The sequence below is a fragment of the Xiphophorus maculatus genome, chromosome 18, assembly GCF_002775205.1.
Source record: "Xiphophorus maculatus strain JP 163 A chromosome 18, X_maculatus-5.0-male, whole genome shotgun sequence".
In the NCBI taxonomy this organism is placed as follows: domain Eukaryota; kingdom Metazoa; phylum Chordata; class Actinopteri; order Cyprinodontiformes; family Poeciliidae; genus Xiphophorus; species Xiphophorus maculatus.
In genome coordinates this window covers 30,603,713-30,625,395 of record NC_036460.1, presented here as the reverse complement: position 1 = coordinate 30,625,395, position 21,683 = coordinate 30,603,713, and the positions used below count along the sequence as shown (strand labels likewise).

At 40.5% G+C, this 21,683-nt stretch overlaps 1 protein-coding gene across 6 annotated transcripts in view; it reads right to left on the bottom strand.

The window, feature by feature from the left end:
• The window catches only part of fat3 (FAT atypical cadherin 3), a 70,931-nt gene that overhangs the window by 19,863 nt on the left and 29,385 nt on the right, over window positions 1–21,683 (bottom strand). For all 6 annotated transcript variants that reach the window (XM_023350697.1, XM_014471896.2, XM_023350699.1 and 3 more), the window contains 16 exons: window positions 18,889–21,617; window positions 17,377–18,748; window positions 16,749–16,945; window positions 16,495–16,648; window positions 15,806–16,039; window positions 13,990–14,379; window positions 12,717–12,931; window positions 10,845–10,982; window positions 9,355–9,498; window positions 8,221–8,418; window positions 6,831–7,632; window positions 6,406–6,540; window positions 6,161–6,315; window positions 5,456–5,701; window positions 3,404–3,650; window positions 180–333 (listed from right to left, as the gene is read on the bottom strand). In XM_023350697.1, coding sequence (XP_023206465.1) covers window positions 180–333; window positions 3,404–3,650; window positions 5,456–5,701; window positions 6,161–6,315; window positions 6,406–6,540; window positions 6,831–7,632; window positions 8,221–8,418; window positions 9,355–9,498; window positions 10,845–10,982; window positions 12,717–12,931; window positions 13,990–14,379; window positions 15,806–16,039; window positions 16,495–16,648; window positions 16,749–16,945; window positions 17,377–18,748; window positions 18,889–21,617 — 7,510 coding nt within the window. The remainder of the gene's footprint in view (window positions 1–179; window positions 334–3,403; window positions 3,651–5,455; window positions 5,702–6,160; window positions 6,316–6,405; window positions 6,541–6,830; window positions 7,633–8,220; window positions 8,419–9,354; window positions 9,499–10,844; window positions 10,983–12,716; window positions 12,932–13,989; window positions 14,380–15,805; window positions 16,040–16,494; window positions 16,649–16,748; window positions 16,946–17,376; window positions 18,749–18,888; window positions 21,618–21,683) is intronic.

The window sequence follows — 21,683 nt, the reverse complement described above, 5'->3', positions numbered from 1 at the left end:
ATAGAACTTTTCTGACTGCATGAAGCAAAACTTCCTGATCTGAAGAAAAACTAAGAGCACAGAAACTCAGTCCCGGACAGTCTAGAAAGGGTTACAAAGTGTTTGTTGTGATGATTCATTGATCAGTGCCGTATAAATGCTCTTCATGTTACAATTTGGGTGTTTGGGTTGGAACTCACATGAGGCCCCTGAAGCCTCTCCTGCAGCTGCAGAGGAACGCGTTACCGATGGGTTTACACACACCGCTGTTCTGACACGGGTTGGGAACACACACCGTTACCTCCATTTCACAGTTACCTCCAGTGTACTGGGGATTACAACTACATGTAAACCCTGAAAGACACAATGGGGAGAAGAAGAAAGAGTGATGATGCATTATATTAAGTACACCAGAGGTGTGTGTGCTGCAACTCACTTAGATTCATGCTATATCTCAGACTATACATTCACAAAAGAAGAAAAATCCAGAAAAAATGGGTAGATCAAAAATTGTAAAAACGTGTAAACCACCAAAAACTGCAACTTGACATACAGTAGATAATATTAACATTAAAAAAATATCTCACATCACCATAGAACACCATTAAAATGATTTCTGAGTATAAATATTATAAATAAACATCCATATTTATTTACATAATATACAATATATTATTTATTTGTCAGCCACAAAGAGAGGATGTCACTGTGATAACTGAGAGTGTAACTGACTACATTAGCTTCTGTGTGGACAACATCACCAGAACAGTGACATACGTCCCTGGATCAGCAGTGAGCTAAAGTAAATGTTAAACAACAACAAAAAGAATATTTAGGGAGCAAGACAAGGAGTTATTAAGGAGTATGAAGAAGCAGCTCAAAGTCAAGATTAGTGACAGCAAGGAGGTGTAGGAAGAAGCTGGAGAGTAAACTACCAGGACTAGTTTAGATGTGTGAGATGAACTACTTGTAGTTTACTCCTTGAGCTGTGTGGTCAGAGATGAAGAAGACCACTGGCTTCAAGCAAAGGGAGGGTCAGATAGATGTAAGTCTGGACAGAGCAAAGGAGCTGAACACATTCTGCAACAAGTTCAGATCAGGAACAAGCTCATCATCATCATAATCATCCTCATCCTTTCTGCCCCCTGCCAAGCAGACTCTCACCCTCCTTACATGTCCTATTGTTCACATCAGTCATTGATTTTTCTATTTCTACAAGTTTGTCTTCAACCAAACCAAGAGACGCTGGACTGCCTCTCCCTGCCATGTTTCTATATCTAGCAGTCAGGAGAAGAGGGACCTGGAGGGCCGAAGAGGCAGGAACAAGCGCTCAGCTGAATTAACAGATCACACTCATGAAACAGAAGCTATCACATCCAGCTCTTTATTATTTTCCACGCAAACTGAAATGTATGAAGGAAGCAGCACAGTCACATGCGTGGGCACAGTTTTACACGTCTAAATGTTTTTGAGTGCCGCAATGTACAGAATTTGTCCCTATGCTAACTTTCAGTGTGAAAGCTGATTGTGAATGATGCCTGGTATCCAGGATTTGGAAATCAGTGATCAGTTCAGGATGAGTCACCCAGCTGGTCGATCCTTGTTCACCAGGGAAAGTTGAGAGGGAAGTTGGTGGATGAGTGATAGAATCTTCCATGAGGACAATGCTTTTACTATGTCACATTATTTTGATAAGACACAGTGCATTCTGCCTTGAAACAACGTCCAGTGTCCAGTAAAACATTTTCCTAGTCTGTCTGTCCATCCATCTTACTGCCAGATTACTATTATTGTAGGTCCTAAAAATGGCTAATCCCAATAATGGGAATACATTATCTATCATCTCATGAAGAAACAGTTCAAACATCCTTTATAAATGCACATGACGGGAATACTCTACTTCCTTTGTTAGATGATTAAAAAGATTTTTTTAAATGCATGCACATTCAGTATGAGGAATTGCTGAATACAAGCAACCATTGACTGTTGCTACTTGCTGGTCCAGGAGGAGGGATTGCTGCCAGTCAGTGACTCAGTTCTATCTGCTGGGTTTCCCTGGATAGTAAACGTTTTAAAATAATTTGAATAATCATTATTTAAATTATAATAATTAGTAATGCACTGTTTGATACCTACGATCAACTTGAATGTATGTGACTGAATTGCAGTTTTTTTTTTTTTTGGTAAAGTGCCTTGAGTCGACATTTGTTATTAATTCAATTTAAAAAGCCACAATAACTTCTCTTTACTGCTATTCTGTAAAAATGGAAACACTGAAACAGGTCTCATCCTGACTCATTCCTGGTTATTAAAGTGCTTCCATGCATAGATAGCTCAGACATAAGCTCTTCTTCAGATCTTGACTGGCTTTTGTTAAGCTCAGTGATAAAAGGAGGGAGGAATCATCTTTATACAGGGGTCTTTTTACATGAGTTCTGAGAGTTAAGAAGCTTAATATATTAGTCATCTGACAAAAGTCAGGAAGAATTTATTCATATAGTACATGTCATACAAACAAGTACAGCTCAAATAAACTCAAACATATTTATGTCTTTCTTTCCCACAATAAAGCTGAAAACTGTCTGCTGCAGAGTTAAAATGTAATTTACTTTAACATTTGATCTGGTCTTGTGAATTTATTCTTATGCTTCACCATATACAGTATTTCTAAAGCAAAGGATAGGTAAATATGAAACAGTGATAAAGACCAACAAGAGAAATAGTCTATTATGATCACAGACCTCACTCTTTGCCTTTTGTCAAAGAGTATGCAAAATACTCTAAAATATAAAAGCATACATTTCCTTTTTAGGTAGGAAGTTAAATTCACCTTATTCTGTGACTCTTTTTTTTATCAGAGTTGGGTAGTAACAAGTTACATTCACTCAATTACATTCACTTGAGTAACTTTTTTGAAAAATGTACAGTGAAGTGTATTTTTACTACGCTGTACTTTTTTACTTTTTACTTGGGTAATTTTATTATGAAGTACCCCTACTCTTATTTGTGTAAAATCTCTTAATTCTTTACCCACTGAATAATAAACAAACATGTTTTAAAGAAAAATTCACCAGACCTTGGAAAATTCTTGTCTTCCCTGATTTCTTTTTTTTTTCGTCCTTAAAATACCAATAATTCCACTTAACTTTATATTTTGGTCCTTCTGATGATGCAATTTTTAAATATTAAATGATTGATAATTTGATCAGTTACTCAATACTTGAGTAGACTTTTTACCAAATACTTTTTTACTCTTACTTGAGTAAAACCATGTTGGAGTCATGCTATTTTTACTTAAGTATCATTTTTGGTTACTCTACCCGTCTCTGGATTTTATTATGCTTATGCTGATTTGATTAGTTGAGTAATCACTGCACACAGTGTTGAGTTAGCTCTGCTGTTTCTTGTATTTACTGTTACTCACCACCAGAGGGCAGACTAGTACAGGTAGCGCCATTGCGACAGGGTTGATGATGGCAGGCATCAGGGTAGAGAATGCAGCCGAGCTTCAGCTCCGTTAGTTCCACTACCTCTGCATATTGCGAGCGTTTGTTCTGCAGAGGCAGCTCTTTATTATTCAGCATGACTGAGTCAAGACATCCTTGGAATCCCTCGAACACTCTGGGCTCTTTTTGGGAGACCACAAGGTTACGCGAGTTTGGGGGCTGCACCTGGAAATTAGAAGGTTAGATTTTAAAACATGAACTGAAAGCAACGGAGATCTACATTTATGATATACATTTCTATCTACATTGAAAAAAGAAGAAACATGGTACAATTTGTTAACATAAACTCAACTTCTGTAGAATGACATTATACTAATCTACTTAGACAGCAACTTTCTTTACTCCATTAAAGTGATCAAATTGTAGAGTACTCCCTGGTACTTGCTGTGCTTTCATTAGGAAGAAAGACTTAGTACTTAGTACTCTATTCATCTATTACCATACTGTTAGTATTGAACAATGTTGCATTAATTAATGCAGCCAATGGGATCTGTTTAACATGCCTGTCAGACAGAATAAGACCTTACTTCAGTCAGTCTACAAGTAACTTAGAAAGTTCCACAAATAATGTTAAATATGATAAAGTAGTAATATACAATTTTTATGCCATTTAGAGAAATGTGATGTGTTTTAAAAATCTTTCTTCTTCTTCAGCACACCTTGCTCCAATATTAACTCATTTTCAGGGCCTGACTGCATGATAGTGTTTCTGAACTCTGACCCTAAAGGACTGCAGTTTAAGTCCACTGAGCTATGCAGCTGTGAAGAATACTAAATACTGACATCATTGTTTTGTATCTGTCTGAGCTCGGTCTGAGGTTCTTGTAAGTGTAAATCCTACGAACACATACGTGAGATATATAACATATAGAAACATCTGTACACATGTAGGTGTTACAGGACCATCCTCAGTGCCAGATAAATAAAAGGCAGGATATTTGGCAACACTTTATTTGAAGACTGACATGACAGTGTCATAAATGTGATATGACACCTGAAAGGAATATGAAAGTGTCTTTGAGAATGTTCGTAACTGTTGTCATGAATCGTCATTCGGTACATAATGACACTTTTAATGCAAAGTTGGTTTAAAAGTCATATTAAAAGTCAATTAAAAGTGCCATCTTTGCACTAAAGTGTAATTATTTGCCAAATAATGCAAAGTTGACACTTTTAATTCACTTTTAATACAACCTTTAAAACAACTTTGCATTAAAAGAGTCATTACTTGCCAAATGACAAAGTGTTACCAGATATTTTACTTGTTTTATGAAGACATTCCACCTCTCTCTCAAACAAAATCTTTCTTTCAAATTGGAGGCTTTCTGGACGAGCCCCCAAAAATAAGTCGTTATAGAGTAACGGTGCGTTTGAGGTCACATGTATCACAGCCTCCACCATCATGTCACCAATGTGTGAACTGTCACTTCTATGAAGGTTAAACAGTGTAAGCACCCTAACAGAAAAACAAGGCTGCTTGTGGTGTAGCAGAGGGGGCTTTCAAGGAAGCATCTTGAAGGTAGGATGTTAACCCTTCATCCTCCATGGTCACCGATCCTTCCATTTAATATTTACTGGCCTGATTTACAAGAAATCTTTAGTATTCCCAGCTTGACAGGCTAAAATACTGAGGTGTTTTGGTTCCACCTCCATCTTAAGACGTGCATTATAATCCCTCTTTTCTCATATTTCAAAAGACATTATTTCAATTTCAGTGCAAATGACTTAGATCTTGTCCAAGTGATTTTCTATTTGCGTGTTAAAATTAGGTCATAAATGAACATTAAACCAATCCAAATTAAACATGTTATTGAGACCAATTTTTTCAAAAATAATAAATTTTTCTCCCAACCATATCACATGCCAATTTCAGTGAATAACAAGTGATGAATAACAGCAACAGAATGTGTATAAAACAAGGAAGGGAACCTGGAACATTCGATTGTAAAACTCTTAACAGAGGTACTGACCAGAGCTCCAAAGTAGAACGTCCGATCTGGAGGTAATGTTTGTATTAATGAAGGGGGATGCCGCTGCTCAATGTAGCTGTCGTCCAGTGCCAGGCTACTGAAATTGCGATTCAGTTCCAGTGCCACAGTGTGCCAGTTGCCGTCATTGATGCGACGTCCAGCAGGTCCCAACATGTCAGGACCATCAGCGCCTCGGCTTGGGAGAGGGTCACAGGACAACTGGAACCACAGCTTCCCTTCCTCCAGCTGTGGAAAACACACAGACAATCACAACTACATACTGGACAGTACAGTCAGTAAATTTATATGTCCATCTTTTTTTCTGTCACTTAGTCCCTCCTCCCCCTGCAGAGGATCATTTGAATGTTGACGGCTGAGAAACCAAACACTGAGCTGCTGCTGCTGGAAGTTTCGACTCCACTGTCAAAAGAAGAGTCTTTGCACTCCTCTTACACCAGCTACCTATCAAAGCACACTGGCAAATGTGTTTTTCCATGGCAGTTTTAGCCACCATCATGTTTGACTGTAGCTGTGATGCTGTTTCTGTTTCTATTAGCTTCTAAAAAGATCCTTTTTCTGTCCATAGAATATTTTTTCTGAAGTCTAAAATGTTTTTTGGCAAAATGGATGATGGGACTTTGTGTTCTTTTAAATCAAAAATAGTTTTATTAACTTCGGTGCATGTGTGTGTGTGTGTGTGGATACCTTGAGAATAATGCACCGCTCATTGTGCATATACATGATGATTCCTCGGCTCTGCAGCGTCCTGATCCTCAGGGTGAGCTTCAGCTCCGTCTGCAGCTGGTTGGACAGTCTGTATTTGATGTAGCTGTTGCCGGAGAAGCTCAGAGACGAATGACCTGCAAGCAACACAAAGCTGACCATCATTCTGTGGGTTCAAATGAGTTTATTTTGTTTAAAAGTAATCCCCTGACATCAGAACATCATACCTGCACACTCTCCCAGTTTGCCTCTCGGACACTGGCACGCATAGCGCCCTCTGGTAGCCTCCACTGAAACACACTGCATGTCTGGTGGACACAGCTGCTCCTCACACTGCTCTAACAGAACGGCACAACTGGCATCTGCACACAAAAACAGAGAAAGGTGCCTTTATTACATCTCTGGACTGACAGCAAGAGGTAACTCATATGAGCATTTAAAAGAGTAACGCATTCCAACTTAAAAGTTTTGAAAATATTGCAGTTATTGCTAATTATTTTTTCAGAATATTTCTGAAAGTGAAAGAGGACAGAACTGAGTGAAATTTCATTCATAATGTAAGTAATGGCTTAAAAATTTCACCTGATGCAGAAAAAAAACAAAAAAAAAACTTGCTAACACTATAGTGAAATGAGGAAATCTGATGTCTCACCATGGCATGTACAGCGTGAGGTCCGGTGGAAGCGAGGTGAAACAAAGCTGGCTCGAGGAGTGCTGTACGTGGCCAAGTTGTGTGAATCCAGAGTGATGCTCTGTTCACACTGCGCTCCGCGACACTCCAGCCCAGAGCAGTTCTTATCCAGGATGGCTGACACTCTGAGCACGTCCTCCAGTTTTCGCCGAGACGTGCTGAGTTTCTGGGTGAGGTAGGCTGCCTTGTAGTAACCCCCTCCTGCCGTTGCCACGGACACGAGCAGGTCTAGCTGCTGTGTGCCTCCAACGGGCTGCAGGCTGAGCAGGTGCAGCGTGTCGTGCTGTTGGGACGTGGCCGCCTGCTGCATCACCTTCAACAGGCTCTTCAGGTACGACGCTACAAACTCTTGTGGCGCTACGCTTTCGAAGCGCACGGTCACAGCGTCGCGCAGCATCTCCAACGTCGCTTGCTCCACGTGGACGCGCACAGGGACCGGCACGTTAAAGCGGCCGTCGCTAACGCTGGCATTGAGAAAGTATTCGCCGGCATCCAACCCACTGAGAGCAATGATCTTTCCGTCATGGGGGCTGATCTTGAATAGGCTGCGCTGGGAGGGGGCGGCGTGTCCGAAGGTCAGCGCATCGTAAGGGTCGGCATCGGTGGCATGGAGCTGCCCAATTACACCACCGGGAAACTCGTCCTCCATAGTGATGATATGAATCTCCAGTGGGAAGGCCACCGGCCGATGAAGGCTCTCTTCAATCACTCGAACAGTGAGATTGGAGGAGGAGGACAAAGTCGGCTTCCCAGAATCTGACACCTGGAGGAGAGGCAGGAATTTAAGACGGCAAAAAAGAATGAATTCTAGATAGATAGAACGTGACAATGAAGGAGTCTTTATAGATATAAAGTGTTTTAAATATTGCTAGAGTCGATTTTCAGAAGAAAAACAACATTTGTCTCTCCATTATTACACAGTACCAGGTGATAATAAGTGACAAAATAAAACGCTTCCTTCTTCTTTCTTTCAGGATGACGTGCTTGGGCCTGGTGGCCTACCCACATTGGAAAATGGTGGCTGCTGATGTTCTGATATCATATATTGTCATTACATGAACCAAGATTTAATTGTTAAATATGACTTTTGACCTGAAGTCATGCTTTTGGAGCAGGGTGAACGCTCTGTTACATTATTCTACCCTTCACATTGCATCTCCATCACAGTTCTTATAAATCAGTAAATCTATACATCTTTACTGTGCTGCAGCAAAAGTTGTCTTGGTATCTTCTTAATGTTTTCCTTCCACTGAAAATATTATTGTAATTTGGCCTTTTTTGTCGCTCTCTTTGACGAAATTAATATTTGTTCCCTTCCTGATGGGTCCCAGAAGCAGCATTGTGTCTCTACCTGGATCTGAAGAACATAATCCTTGGCGATGTCCCTCCTGAGGACTTGATTTGCCACCAGTGTACCATCTGTCTCCAGCTCAAACTCCTTGCCATTGTTTCCAGACAGGATGCTGAAGGAAAACGGCGGGCCGTTATGAGAGGCGTCCTGATCGATGACGGACAGCTGCAGGATTCTGGTGCCAATGGGCTTGTTTTCCTGGAGCAGAGGTTAAGATCAGGAAGATTGGAAATGAGGACACAGGAGAGAGAAAAAAAAGACATTTAAAACTGATTTAGCTAAGGCAATACAGTATATAAGGTTAATATTTTTAGAATCCAGTAACTTTAATGTTTAATGCATATCTTTAATATAGTGGTGTAGGGCTACTGAGCCAAGTCAAAAATTCTATATTTCCAATAAGTCTGGTAATACTCTGATATCTGAGCTTTTCTTCAGTCTTGAATGCAGCATTACAATTCTAATACTCAGTTATCCCAGCTGCTCTTCAGCCTTGAACAAATCATCTCATTTGTGAATCCAAAGTGAAAAGAAAATCTCAAAGTCAAAAGCCCAGGCCAGCAGATCCGTGCGCAGCTGGTGATTCATGCACCATATTTTTCTATTTGTTTGCATAATGTACTACTACTAATTGAGCAGCTTGAAATGTGTACATTTGAGAAACTGCTTACACATGTCGTCACCTTCCAAAGAATGATTTAAGACCTAAGTCATTTTTTGACAAAAGTGATTTTGACAAAAAAAAAAAAATAACAATAAAATGACCAGCTATTTTTTGGGGGGGCCAAAATATGATTTAGGTAAAAAATAAAAATAAAAAAAAACTTTTGGCAAAAAATGACTTGAGCCATTATTTTAGGAAGGTGATATGTGAATGTTGAAGTACACATTTATGCATTGTGTTATAAACATTTGTGAATTATATTGTACACTTACAAATCTTGTGGTATACTAGTGAATCTTATTGGATGCTTTCTGAATCTTTTTGAGACTAATTTAGCTCCATATATTTTCTGCATTCTGGATTTTAATTCACACCATTACATGCGTGTAGATGTATCAATAATTTATCATGTATCTTTGGTGTGTACAAGAACTCTTTCTAGCAGTGTGATGGTCTGCCACCCCGTCTACCTGTATGACAGCAGTAAGGTTTGCTGGGAAGAAGGTGGGTGGGTTGTCGTTGATGTCAGAGATCTCTATGCTGACCACGGCGGTGGATGACATCGGCGGGGTTCCAGTATCGAGCGCTCTGACAGCCAGTGAGTAGCTGGGGACCTAAAAGCACAGAGAAGAAGACTGTCACTACAATGATAGGGATGCAATCTAGAATGAAGACGATAAGCAATATTTTAAACAAAACTATTTAACAGCCTTATTCTAAAACTGTACATACGCACAGAAGATCAAAAATGGCATATGACAAAAAAAATTTCATATTTGTAAAATCATGTACATGCAATTTTCCTTTATACATCACAGTTGAGCCTCACAGTTAGTGCACAAGGTCCCGCTTCAGATCCTGCCCACTGTTAACCATAAATGGTCGATGCAAAGCACTTCATGAATGTCAATGTTTCTATAAATGAGCCAGAAGGTCAATTTTATTCATGATTAACGAAGGAAAAAGGGGTTTTGGAGGGGAGTCACAATGTCACCAAGGCAGAAAGTGATGAGTGGAGAGTTGAAAGCATAATTTTTGTTTGCCACAGTGACGTGAAATAAAGTTTATAAATCACCACCTGCATTTTAGGAGCTAAGATCCACAGTTGAGCATTCATGTGTTTTGTAGCGAAGCTGCAGTTGGAGATTACTGGGAAAAAATTCAGGAAGTAACGAGAAAGAAACTAAAGCCATTTCTAAAGCGGTGGGACTCAAGCGACCAACAGTGAAAACACTGCTGAACTTTCCAGGGAGTGGCCAGTTGACCAAAATCACTTCAACGGTGCAACAACAACTCATCCAAGAGGTCACAGAAGACCCCACAACCACACCCAATGAATCGCAGGCCTCACTCACCTCAGGTCAGAGGTCATGCTTCTGCATGGCAGAATTTTAAGACAAAAACCACCGCTGAGCAAACGCCTGCGCAAACCTCTAACAGCTCTCCTTCTGCACTTCAACAACTGCTAAAAGATGCACATGTTACTAATTTGTAAGAAGAGACCAATCTAAATTATTTTATCTTATTGCTCTACTTTACATCTATTTGAATGATACATTTTTGGTGATGTGATGTACATGAAGGTAAAAGAATGAAGCAGAAGTTTTAAAAAGAGACGATTTGATTAAGTTGTTTAGTGGAATATGCAGAAAATATAGAATTAGGCAGACAGGTACATTGCTTTATAGTGTATTGAGGTTGTGCATTGTTTTTAGAAAAGTACCTAAGTAATTGTTGAACTAATTAGTTTTGAAAATAAAAAAAAAGTATATGTATCACCTTTTTGAGGAAGTAATTACTATTTCCAAGTATCTTGACCAACACTGGCAGAAACTATTACAAAATTCATTCAATGATTTTATGACATTTTGCATCTATTGCTACATAACGCGTTGTAACATGCTGACATGTAAGTAAGTTAAAATGAGGAAATCTCTCCTGAACTGAACTGTGTCCTTACTGTCTCACGGTCCAGCGGCTTGTTGACCTTTATGATCCCACTTGTCGGGTCAATGAAGAACTCGTTGTCCTGGTCTCCACTGAAGATAGAGTAGAAGACGGCTCCATTCAGACCGCTGTCAGCATCTTCTGCTACCAGCTGCAAGCAAAAAATATACAAGCACATCATAACTCAATAATACAGTGTGTCTCAGATTGCAAGGTTGTCCTTCTGCCACTAACGTAAATAAGTAAAATAATAATAAAATAGCCTATTGCTAATATATTTTTACTTAAATATAATAAAATAAAAAGTTATACATGGAGAACGGGTGCTCCATGTATAAAGTAAGGGGTCGGAGGACTTTATATTTTTTAAGGTCGACTACAACATGATAAAAGTCGAGTCGATGTCGACTAATCGCAATGACGTCATAATGACGAAACCGCCTCACAACAACTTAGAGGCTTTATCAGCTATATTCAAGACAAATATTGATTTAAACCTTTTACTAAGTATTTTATGCAGATTTCAAAGAACAAGAAACAAATTATTATCCCGGACTTCTTCTGAGCAGTGGAGAAAAGCCGCACAAAGACTTGTCAAACGTTTTTTTCCCCAAACATCGGCTGATGATCGCATATGCTGGACAGTTGCACATTTATGAGTCAGATTATTACACTGACTACAATGGTGCTTTTGGAAAGTCACAAACAAAACTTATTATGAACGGATAATGTTTGGTTACTGATGAATCCAGCGCCGCCTCCTGCTGCTCCTCCTGCCCGACGCGCAGCAGGACGCGCCGCTGACTCAGCAGCGGCTCTCTGCGGGATGGACCGACATGCAGACGGCGGCAGAGATCGCCTCTATCAGATCCTCAGAATGGAGCTTGGACTTCGTTTCCAGATGTTGTCCAACAGAATTTTTAGAAGAGCGTAAAGCCTGATATCTGACGCATTGTCGCACATTACTCCGGTAGTCTTTTTTTTATTTTATTAAAATAATTTTTTCGGCACTAGTTGGCTTTATTTGACAGCAATCCGACAGGAAAAGGTGCAGGGAAATGGGAGAGGGGAGAGAGGCATGGGCCCAGCGAAGTGAGGACGGGAGTCGGACTTCATCTTCATGGTCTACAGTCTCTATATGCGCGGCGCCGCGCTAACCACTGCGCCACGCAACGCCCCTATTTCAGTAGACCTTGCTGGAATTTTTGGTTTCTCTTTGGTAAATTATTTACATTTTTATACAAGCTGAGCTTTCTGATGAACTCACCTAGTTCATCTTTCATTTTCTTGGAAAAATCTGTTTTGTCACTAGTCGACTGGCCCCGAAAAAAGTCATTACAGAGTATAGTGTCAACAGGTCGACGAGTCGAGTAGTTGATGAAATCCCTAGAATAGAGGCTATTGATGTCGACACAACTGTCCTGGGTTTGAGTCCCAACCTGTAGACCTTTGCTGCATTTCTCCCTGGTCGACTTCATAACTCGCTGACTCCTTGCAATCATTTTTTGCACATCACTTTGACTGGTTGCAGTGACATGTTACTTGTTACTGATCAATATCTGAAGCCCAAACTGTAACTTTCCATCCATTATATTTACCCTCAGTTCTACTTTTCAATCAGTGTTAAAAAGTGTGATTCTGAGAATAAAGACATTTTTAATGTGTTCTCTAATTGCATTCATGAGGTTTAAGCAAGAATTTTTCATTTGATCTTAAGACAACAATTTTAAAAAAAATTGAGACTGATGAAAAATTGTATTTTCATTTGAAGCTACATCAGGGTAACCATTTAGAACCACCTACTGGCCCTGCAAAGTTTCTGTTACCAGAACCCTGGAAACATGGGACTCGTAGCAGGAACTACCTAACAAAACCATAAACGTACCTGTACTACAAAATGTCCAATTGTGGAATCTTCTGGCACCACAGCAGTGTAAAGGGCATAGCTGAACACTGGAGCATTGTCGTTTACATCTGTTAGGTTGATGTTCAATGTAGTAATGGCACTCAAAGGAGGAGTGCCACCATCACGAGCCTCCACGGTTAGAAAGTAGTCCTTGCAGGTGTCATAGTCTAAAGGGAGAGCGACTAAAATGGCACCTGTGGAACAATAAGAAGACAAAGAGAAGAACACATACATTCAGAGCAGTGGCTGAGTACTGGGAGACGATATCACCTGCTTTCTTCTACAAATCAGATAATTGTTTGCATTTTAACTGGTTGGAAAGCAGGTTGAGGAGGGACTTTCTCAGGGCACAACTGCCTGCATATTTACTGTATATTTCTAGCTTAAAAAGTTAGACATAGCAATTAATCATGATTAATCAAGCATTAGTGTGAGTGTTTCAATCACAGCACCACTTAAAAGGTAATTTGGTTTGATATCACCTATCAAAGAAGAGCCCTTCTTAGATATTTTAAGACTTGATTGTTGAAACATTATACAAATTTGATTGCAGATATAAAATGTTCTAAATTTGCAATTTCAACTTTTCCTCAACCATTTTACTGGATAGTTCCTAGGAGGTACAATTATATGTTTTTTTAGTACTTTATCTTACATTATAGGAACCAGAGAGAATTAGAGAGAAATTGTTACTTTGGCATTTGTATTTTATTTTCAAAAACAAAACATTTTCAAAATAAATGTTGCGTGAAAACCAAATTTCAATTGCATATTTGCAACTGGAGCTGCACAGTTTCGCAGTTGGTAGCCCCGTTGCTTAGTAGCAAGAAGGTCCAGGGTTCGATTCCCAGCCTGGGGTCTTTCTGCATGGAGTTTGCATGTTCTCCCTGTGCATGCTGGGTTCTCTCCAGCTTCCTCCCACAGTCTAAAAACATGACTGTCAGGTTAATTGCTCTCTAAATTCTCCTTAGGTGTGTTTGCCCTATTTGTCTCTGTGTTGCCCTGCTATGGACTGGTAACCTGTCTATAGCAGGAAATGGCAATTTCGCCGCTGTGCATTGATTGTCAAGTTACAATTTTTTTTATGTTGAGTTCAACTCCTCCCTATCTCTCTGACTTTCTTGCCTGATTACTGTTAAATAAAGGCCATTAATTCTGAAAAAAATGTTGAAACAAAGAAACCAAAAAAAAAACAACTATATTTCAAAAAGTCATCGGTTGCATAATTCAAACAGACAACTCCCTCACTTACCAGTCAGGGGATGAATGTAGAACCTCCTGTGTTCGTTGCCTGATCTGATGCTGTACGAGATCTCAGCATTTGTCCCGATGTCTTTGCTAGCGGCATGCACTCTCAGAACCTCAGTACCGACTCCCACATCCTCTGGAACGGTTGCCAGCAGATCGCGGCGCTCGAAAACAGGTGGGTTGTCATTGATGTCCAGAACAGTGATTGTGATGTTGACCAGCGAGAAGAGAGGCCGTGGCGTACCCTGATCCGACGCACGCACGGTTATCTGATGAGTCGGCTGGACTTCCCGGTCAAGAATGTGCTCCAGGACTACTATGCCAGTGAACTCATCGATGGAGAAAAACCCTCCAGCAGAGTCAGCCAAGGAGTAGACCACCATGCGACCCGGACCTGCTTTTTAGAAACAACCATTAGCTACGTATTTGAAGCTTCTGGTCCTTCTTGTTTATGAAGCAAAATGTTTATGCAGTGAGTATATGGACATTTTCATCTTTTTTATTTATTACATAAAAGCTTTGTGTCGTTTCTTCATAGTAGCGATCAAACATGGCTGACTCAGAGGAAAGATCTGCAGAGGAGTAGGTTACTCCTCTTTGTACATCTCTAGCAAGCCTTTCTGTTACTTTCCCCTCACAAGCTCTTGAAATGACCAACTATCTTCTTCAGGATGTCCATAGTTCCTGTGATGATGCTCCATTCAGTTACACCCAGTGCACAACAAGCTGAAGAGTGTGTGCAAATCTGCCAGAGCTTGAATCATTGCATTTTCTATTTTTATATTACCATGTAAAATGTTGTGTCCATGCTCTGTTGATGTCACAACTGTTTAGTATCTCTTTGACTTCTCTGGTTATATACACTGCTCAAAAAAATAAAGGGAACACTCAAATAACACATCCTAGATCTGAATGAAACAAATATTCTCATTGAATACTTTGTTCTGTACAAAGTTCCATTTGCACAACAGCAGGTGAAATTGACAGTTTGATTTCACAGAAGTTTGATGTACTTGGAGTTATATTGTGTTGTTTAAGTGTTCCCTTTATTTTTTTGAGCAGTGTATGTTGCCGAATCAGATCCGCCAACCTGCTGGGCATGCAGTACTATTGTAACAAATAACAATATTACCCAATGTGTCATGAGGCAAAGCAGTAACATTGGGCAAGCCTATCAATTTTAGCTGTCCGTAGTGAAGCTAACTAAGAATGTTCAGAAAAATTAGAAAACTTGCCACTTGCACTAGCATGGTTGTGCCAGCTAGGTAGTATTAAGAGGGGAGGGTCTTCCTTGGCTCCAGCAGCCACAAAAGGTGATGAAAACGTATATTTTCCTCTATAGCAATGAGTTGATGTGCGAAGCAATAAATACTGTCACTCATTCTGTAAATATTGTTGCCTTATCCCTGGGAAACTTCTCTTCTCCCTTTAGTGCGATGCTTCATCCCAACTCCCAGTAAGCTTGCTTAACCTGCTGTAATCGGACAACTGTCAAGTATGATGGTGGCTACATTTTCAAATTTTGACTTTATGTTTATGAATATGCTTTGATCTAAACCACTTCATTATTGCTCTGTCTGGAAAGTTGTTTGTTGTAAGGTGACCTTAGAGGCTTATTTTCAATATATAAATATGCATCTAATCACTTGTAAAAAATAATGTAAAACCAATATTAACCTTTACAACAAAAAGCTGAACCTGCCTCGTTAGCAGAACAGTAAGTATGTCCCTGTAAATATTTGGCCATGCTGCAAGATTAGTAATAACGACATTGTCAGCAATAACTGCTAACTGAGCAGTAACAGTCAGTCTGTCATCACCTTCATCTGGGTCTACGGCGTGGATGCGAGTGAGCAGAGCCTTTACTGGAGTGTCTTCATACACACTGACATAATACTGTGACAGTGTAAAAAGCGGCGGGTTGTCATTCACATCTGTCACCACCAGCTGCACTTCAGCACGACACCACCGCCCTCCACCATCAGTCGCCTTGGCAGTTAATCTGTAGTTAGGATTGGTCTCACGATCAAGAGCCACTGATGACTTGATTTCACCTGGACAGGTGAGAAGCAAAGAAAGTCACGTTTGGAGACCAGGGACCCAACAGGGACACGACAGTGTGTCAAACATTTCCAACAGCTTTAGTGAAAACACAAACTACAGCAAAATTTCAACAATTTCAACACTGGAAGATAAAAGAGTGTTGGAGCAAAACCCCACACACAACAACTGCAGCATGCTTTTATTTTCACTGGGTTGGATTGTTGTAACAGTATCTTTACTGGCCTCTGCAAAATCAAGCAGCTGCAGTTCATCCAGACTTCTGCTGCTAGATTTCTGACCAACATCAGAAACACGATGTTATATTACACAGCATCGGATCCGTATTTGTAAAAGTATATAGTTTAAAACTTCACAGTTTGTCTACAAAACACTAAATGTTCTTGGGCTGAAACATACAGTATTTCTGAGTTGCCTCTAAAATATGAAACTGAGTTCCCATACATACCAGTGTCTGGATCCATGATGAAGTCCTGGGATCCAGGACCATGCAGGGAGTACTTGAGCCGAGCGTTGCTGCCGGCATCAGCATCTGTAGCTCCAACCCTCAGCAAAACACTGCTGAGTGGGAGGTCCTCTGGGATGTTGGCTGTATATACCACCTGCATAAAAGCACACATTTATAAAAGAATAAAATAACCTAACAACTTTTACGTATCAATATTTTCCAAATCCTACCAGCAGTTGAGGCTGTCTTCCTACCTGGTCACAAATGGGATTGTTGTCATTGGTGTCCATCACTGTCACCTCCACAATTGTGTGGGATACAAAGAGTCCATCACTAGCAGTGACATTGATGATGTAAAGGTTGCGTTCCTCTCTGTCCAGTGGTCCTTTCACATACATCTTCCATTCACCCTGAACCAGGCCGAGTGCAAATACACCTCGGTAATTCCCACCTGGGAAACACAAAGTCACACTGTTTATCAATCCCAATTAATAGAAATTTTTTTTTTTTTTCCTCAAATAAGGGTAGCTCATTTCCAGCCTGTAAAGCATAACATCTGACTCAGCACAGCACCGATTTACAGCATTGACATTGTGCAGGCAAAATATGTCTGTATGGGACACATTAATGCAGCCAGAAAAAACACCATGACTGAACTGAAATATTGTGCCACATTACTGAAACTCAACTGAACATTAAGAGCCACCAGAGACCAGAAAACCATCATGGAACCAAAGGGATACATAACCATGGTTGAACTCCTGCTGTAGGACCTTAGGAAACTGTGCAGATCACACAGTTATTAAAAAAAAATGTATGGAATATACTGTAAAATGTACGGTATGGAATCATGGAGTATTTGTGTTTTTGGTTATGACTCACCAGTTATGACATAGCTGACATGCCGGTTAACAGCGGAGCTGTCGTTGTCCTTTGTGTTCAGAACAGCCACCACCTCGCCTGGAGGGCCACTCTCCTGGACTGTACTGAAGTAATGGTTCTCCATGAATATGGGGGGGTTGTCATTGATGTCTGTCACTGCCACTGTCACTGTGCTGGTACTAGAAAAAGACAGGGTCTCTCCCAGGTCTGATGCTACCACTGTGAATATGTAGGACGGATTGGACTCATGGTCGAGCTCTTTGCATAAGACAATCCAGCCAGTATTACTGTCGATGCTAAACGTCCGAACCAATGCATCGGAGTTTTCCTCTGCCTGGATTAATGTCCCAAGCCTGTATGTTACTTGGCCATTAGCTCCTGAGTCTGGGTCATGAGCTTTGACCTGTATGACTCTGGTTCCAATTGTCATTCCTTCCATAACAGTCGTCACATAAGAGTTGGACTCGAAGGCTGGTTTATTGTCATTTAGATCTAAAACTTTGACCTCGACATCAACGGACGTCACAGCATCCAACTTACTCTGGTGTCCAGTGGCAGTTATTTTAAAGCTGAATCCTTTCATCACCTCATGATCCAAGGGCTTATCCAGTTTAATCACTCCTGTATTTTTCTCTACTAAAAATACTCCATCTAGATTATTTTCACTACTTTCTCCATTAACAATGTCAAAGCTAACTGAATGTGGGTTATATCCATGAGGACTCTTGAGATGAACCCTTCCAATGACGGAACCTACTGGTGTGTTCTCTAGTATGCTAAATGAGTAATGGTGCTGCATGAAGTCAGGAAAGAACGCCTCCGGAGACAGAACATGAATGTAGACAGGGACCAAAGAGTGCCGAACTGGATATCCTCCATCTACAGCCTTCACAAAAAATGATAATACTGAGTTTCTCAAGTGGCTGAAGCTGCCTTTGGTAACCAGCCAACCACTGTCTGTGTCTATGTCCAAAATGTCTGCTACAGGGATCCGTGCCTCACTGTATAGTGAAAATGTTACTTTGGCATTAGAGCCATAGTCAGGATCAAGAGCCTGAATCTGTGTGATGAAGAACCCCTTGGCTACATCAAATTTGAGCGTAGCTCTGTACTCTGTAGCACTAAAGCGGGGTGCATTATCATTTTCATCTAAGATAGTAAGATGGATTGTGCAATAGGAAACACGACCCCCTGAATCCTGAGCTGCCACTGTAAGAACAATGTCCATGTTGGAAGGGTCTTCACGGTCAAGTTTTTCTATTGTGCTTATCTGACCATTAGCATCAATGCTAAACAGGTCGTTACCCACATCGTTAACAAATGAATAAGTTATGTGGCCATAAAGTCCAGGGTCTGCATCCGTTGCCCTCACCTAGAATTTAAAGAATGACTTTAGAAAACAGGGGATATTTAAAAGGAATACATATGAGAACATAGACGAGAAAAATAAAATATATAGACAGTCATAAATGTATACAGATTATAAGATTAGTGAATCTCAAAAGCACCTACCTGAATTACATTGGTTCCCACAGGAGAATTTTCTCTTAACTCAGCCTCAAACATCTTCTGTTCAAACACTGGATCATGCAGGTTGGCCCCAAACACTTTAACGTGAACCTGAGCTGTGCTGGTAAAAACTCCGTCAGACACTGAAACGTTGAGGTTGTAAGTAGGCTCCATTCTTTGCTTAAGGTGGCTGGACAACATGATGATTCCCGTTTTTCTTTCCATCACAAAATCCATTCTTTCATTTCCTGACAAAATACTATACACCAACTTGTCAAAATCTGAACTATCAGCATCCGAGGCCTGAACACAAGTTATAAAGTGTCCCTTTGGTGCTAACTCACTCACATATGCCTCATAGAGAAGCTGGTTGAAAACTGGAGGATTGTCATTCATGTCTTTTAGAAGAACAGTCACTGACACTTCAGTGCTTAGTGATGGAAAACCATTATCAGTGGCCCTGACAATGAAATCATACTCTGGGACTAGTTCATGGTCTAGGATTCGTGCTGTAAGAATTAATCCACTGCTACTATCAATGTGAAAATAATCTGTGCTGTTATGCTCTTTTGAGAATATCTGATAGCCAACAACATTGTTCTTCTCAGAGTCCATGTCTGTGGCAATAACTTGAAGGGCTGGAGTTCCGATCATGACAGTTTCAGACAGAACAATCCTGTAGGACATCTCTTTAAAGATAGGTGGGTTATCATTTATATCTTGGACCAGAACATCTACATCAACTTCTGCATGGGAGCCAGTCAGGTAGTTTGTAGCTCTGATGGTCAGGCGATAATATGGCGTTTCTTCATAGTCCAATGAATTAATTACACTTATAACTCCGGTATCAAATCCAATACCAAACTGAAAAGACGCATCTCCAACAACAATAGTATAGATTATGTTTTGTCCATCAGGACTGGTTGCATTGATGCCAAGAATCGGTGTGTGAACATCCACATCTTCATTCACAGAAACAGAGTAGAAGGATTTGTCAAAGACAGGCATGGCTTTGTTAACAACAGTGATGGGAAAAGTAATGGTAGATGACAGGGGAGGGTCACCACAATCTTTGGCATGTATCTCCATTTGGTACTCTGCATTGGACAAATCTGACTCAAAAGTCCTTTTGAGGCTAATGGTGCCTGTCTGTTGGTCAATCATAAAGTGGCCATGATCATCTTTGAGAAAGTATGTCACCTCTCCATTAATACCTTTGTCACCATCCACTGCAGAGACTTTGAAAATAGACAAACCTGACTCAGCTTCTACTTGAACAGCTGCATAATATGGAAGTCCAACAAACACCGGAGCGTTATCATTTATGTCCTCTATATGAACTTTAACGAGAACTCTGGCCACATGCTGATGATCGTGCTCCCGTCTTGCTTCCACAATCAGTTCATAGAAGTCCTGTTCTTCTCGATCAAAGGGTATTCCTGTGGTCTGGATGACACCAGATGTTGGACGAATGGTAAACATTGTGGCAGCATTCAGCAGCGTGTGCAGCAATGGCTCATTGAGGCGGTTTCCTACAGCACTGACCACAGCCACTACGGAGATATTTGACACATTCTCTTTAATAGATGAGACGTAAACCTTCTGGGAAAAACTTAGACCCGAGTCCAGAGCCTCTTTGACAATTATTGTCACCAAAGCAGTGGTGGAAAATTTTCCATCTGAAACTCTGACACTTACGCGAAAAAGCTCTTTGGAGAAGTTGCTGTTTTTGACGACAATAATCCCACTAGAGGATTTGATGGAAAAATTCTCCAACACTCCTTCAGCCAAAGAATACGTAAGATCTGTAGGAATATCAGTATCGGGGTCTATAGCTGATACCTGCAGGACCTCAACTCCAATATAGGTGGGAAGTAGAAGAACAGTTTCATAAGTATTCTGTTTGAAGAGAGGAGGTGAATCATTTGAGTCCATCACTTGTATAGTCACCTCAGTTGGACTATCTGCTATAAGTTGTGGCTTACCATTGTCCCTCACATTAACATGGAAGTGGAAAGCTGAAAATGTCTCGTGATCAAGATTAGCAATGGTTCTAATGGAGCCAGTGACTGAATCCACAGTGAAGAACATCTTTGCAGTCTCCTCAACAATCTGATAAACCAACAGAGCATTTTGGTTGGAGTCAGCATCAGAAGCTTTGATTACTAGAGGGAGGTTTTCTGAATTCAAGACCACACTGTTGACTGGTGCTAGCTCACAAATGCTGCCGTGATAGTGATGCTGTTGGAACACAGGTGGATTGTCATTCTCATCCAATATCTGAATTAACAAGCTAGCATTAGAGGCCATCCCGGCCATGTTGGTAGCTTGCACTACAAGGCTATAAGAAGCTATATTTTCATAGTCAAGAGGTTTTTGAGTTGTAATGACTCCACTATATTGATTAATCTGAAAAACTTGTTCTATGTTTCCTTGCTTGATGTCAAAAGTGAGGGTTGACTGGCTGACAGCACTGATTGTGGTGACAGAGGTCCCAATAATGGCATTCTCTCTGATCTCAGTCTGATATTCAGGTTGAAGGAATCTTGGACCAGAATTGTCGGAGAGAGTGATGGTAATCCGCACTATTGTGGTAGCAGATAGGGGTGGGGTGCCGTTGTCTGTGACTCTGACACTAAGAACATAGTGTCCGATGCTAGATAAGTCCAAATGACGTGCAACACGAAGTATACCAAGAACTGGCTCAATGTTGAATGCATTCCCAGTGTTTCCTGTGGAGAAAAAAAAAAAATTATATTTGCAATGTTTCGAAAATTTACATTTACATGGTTTTCAGG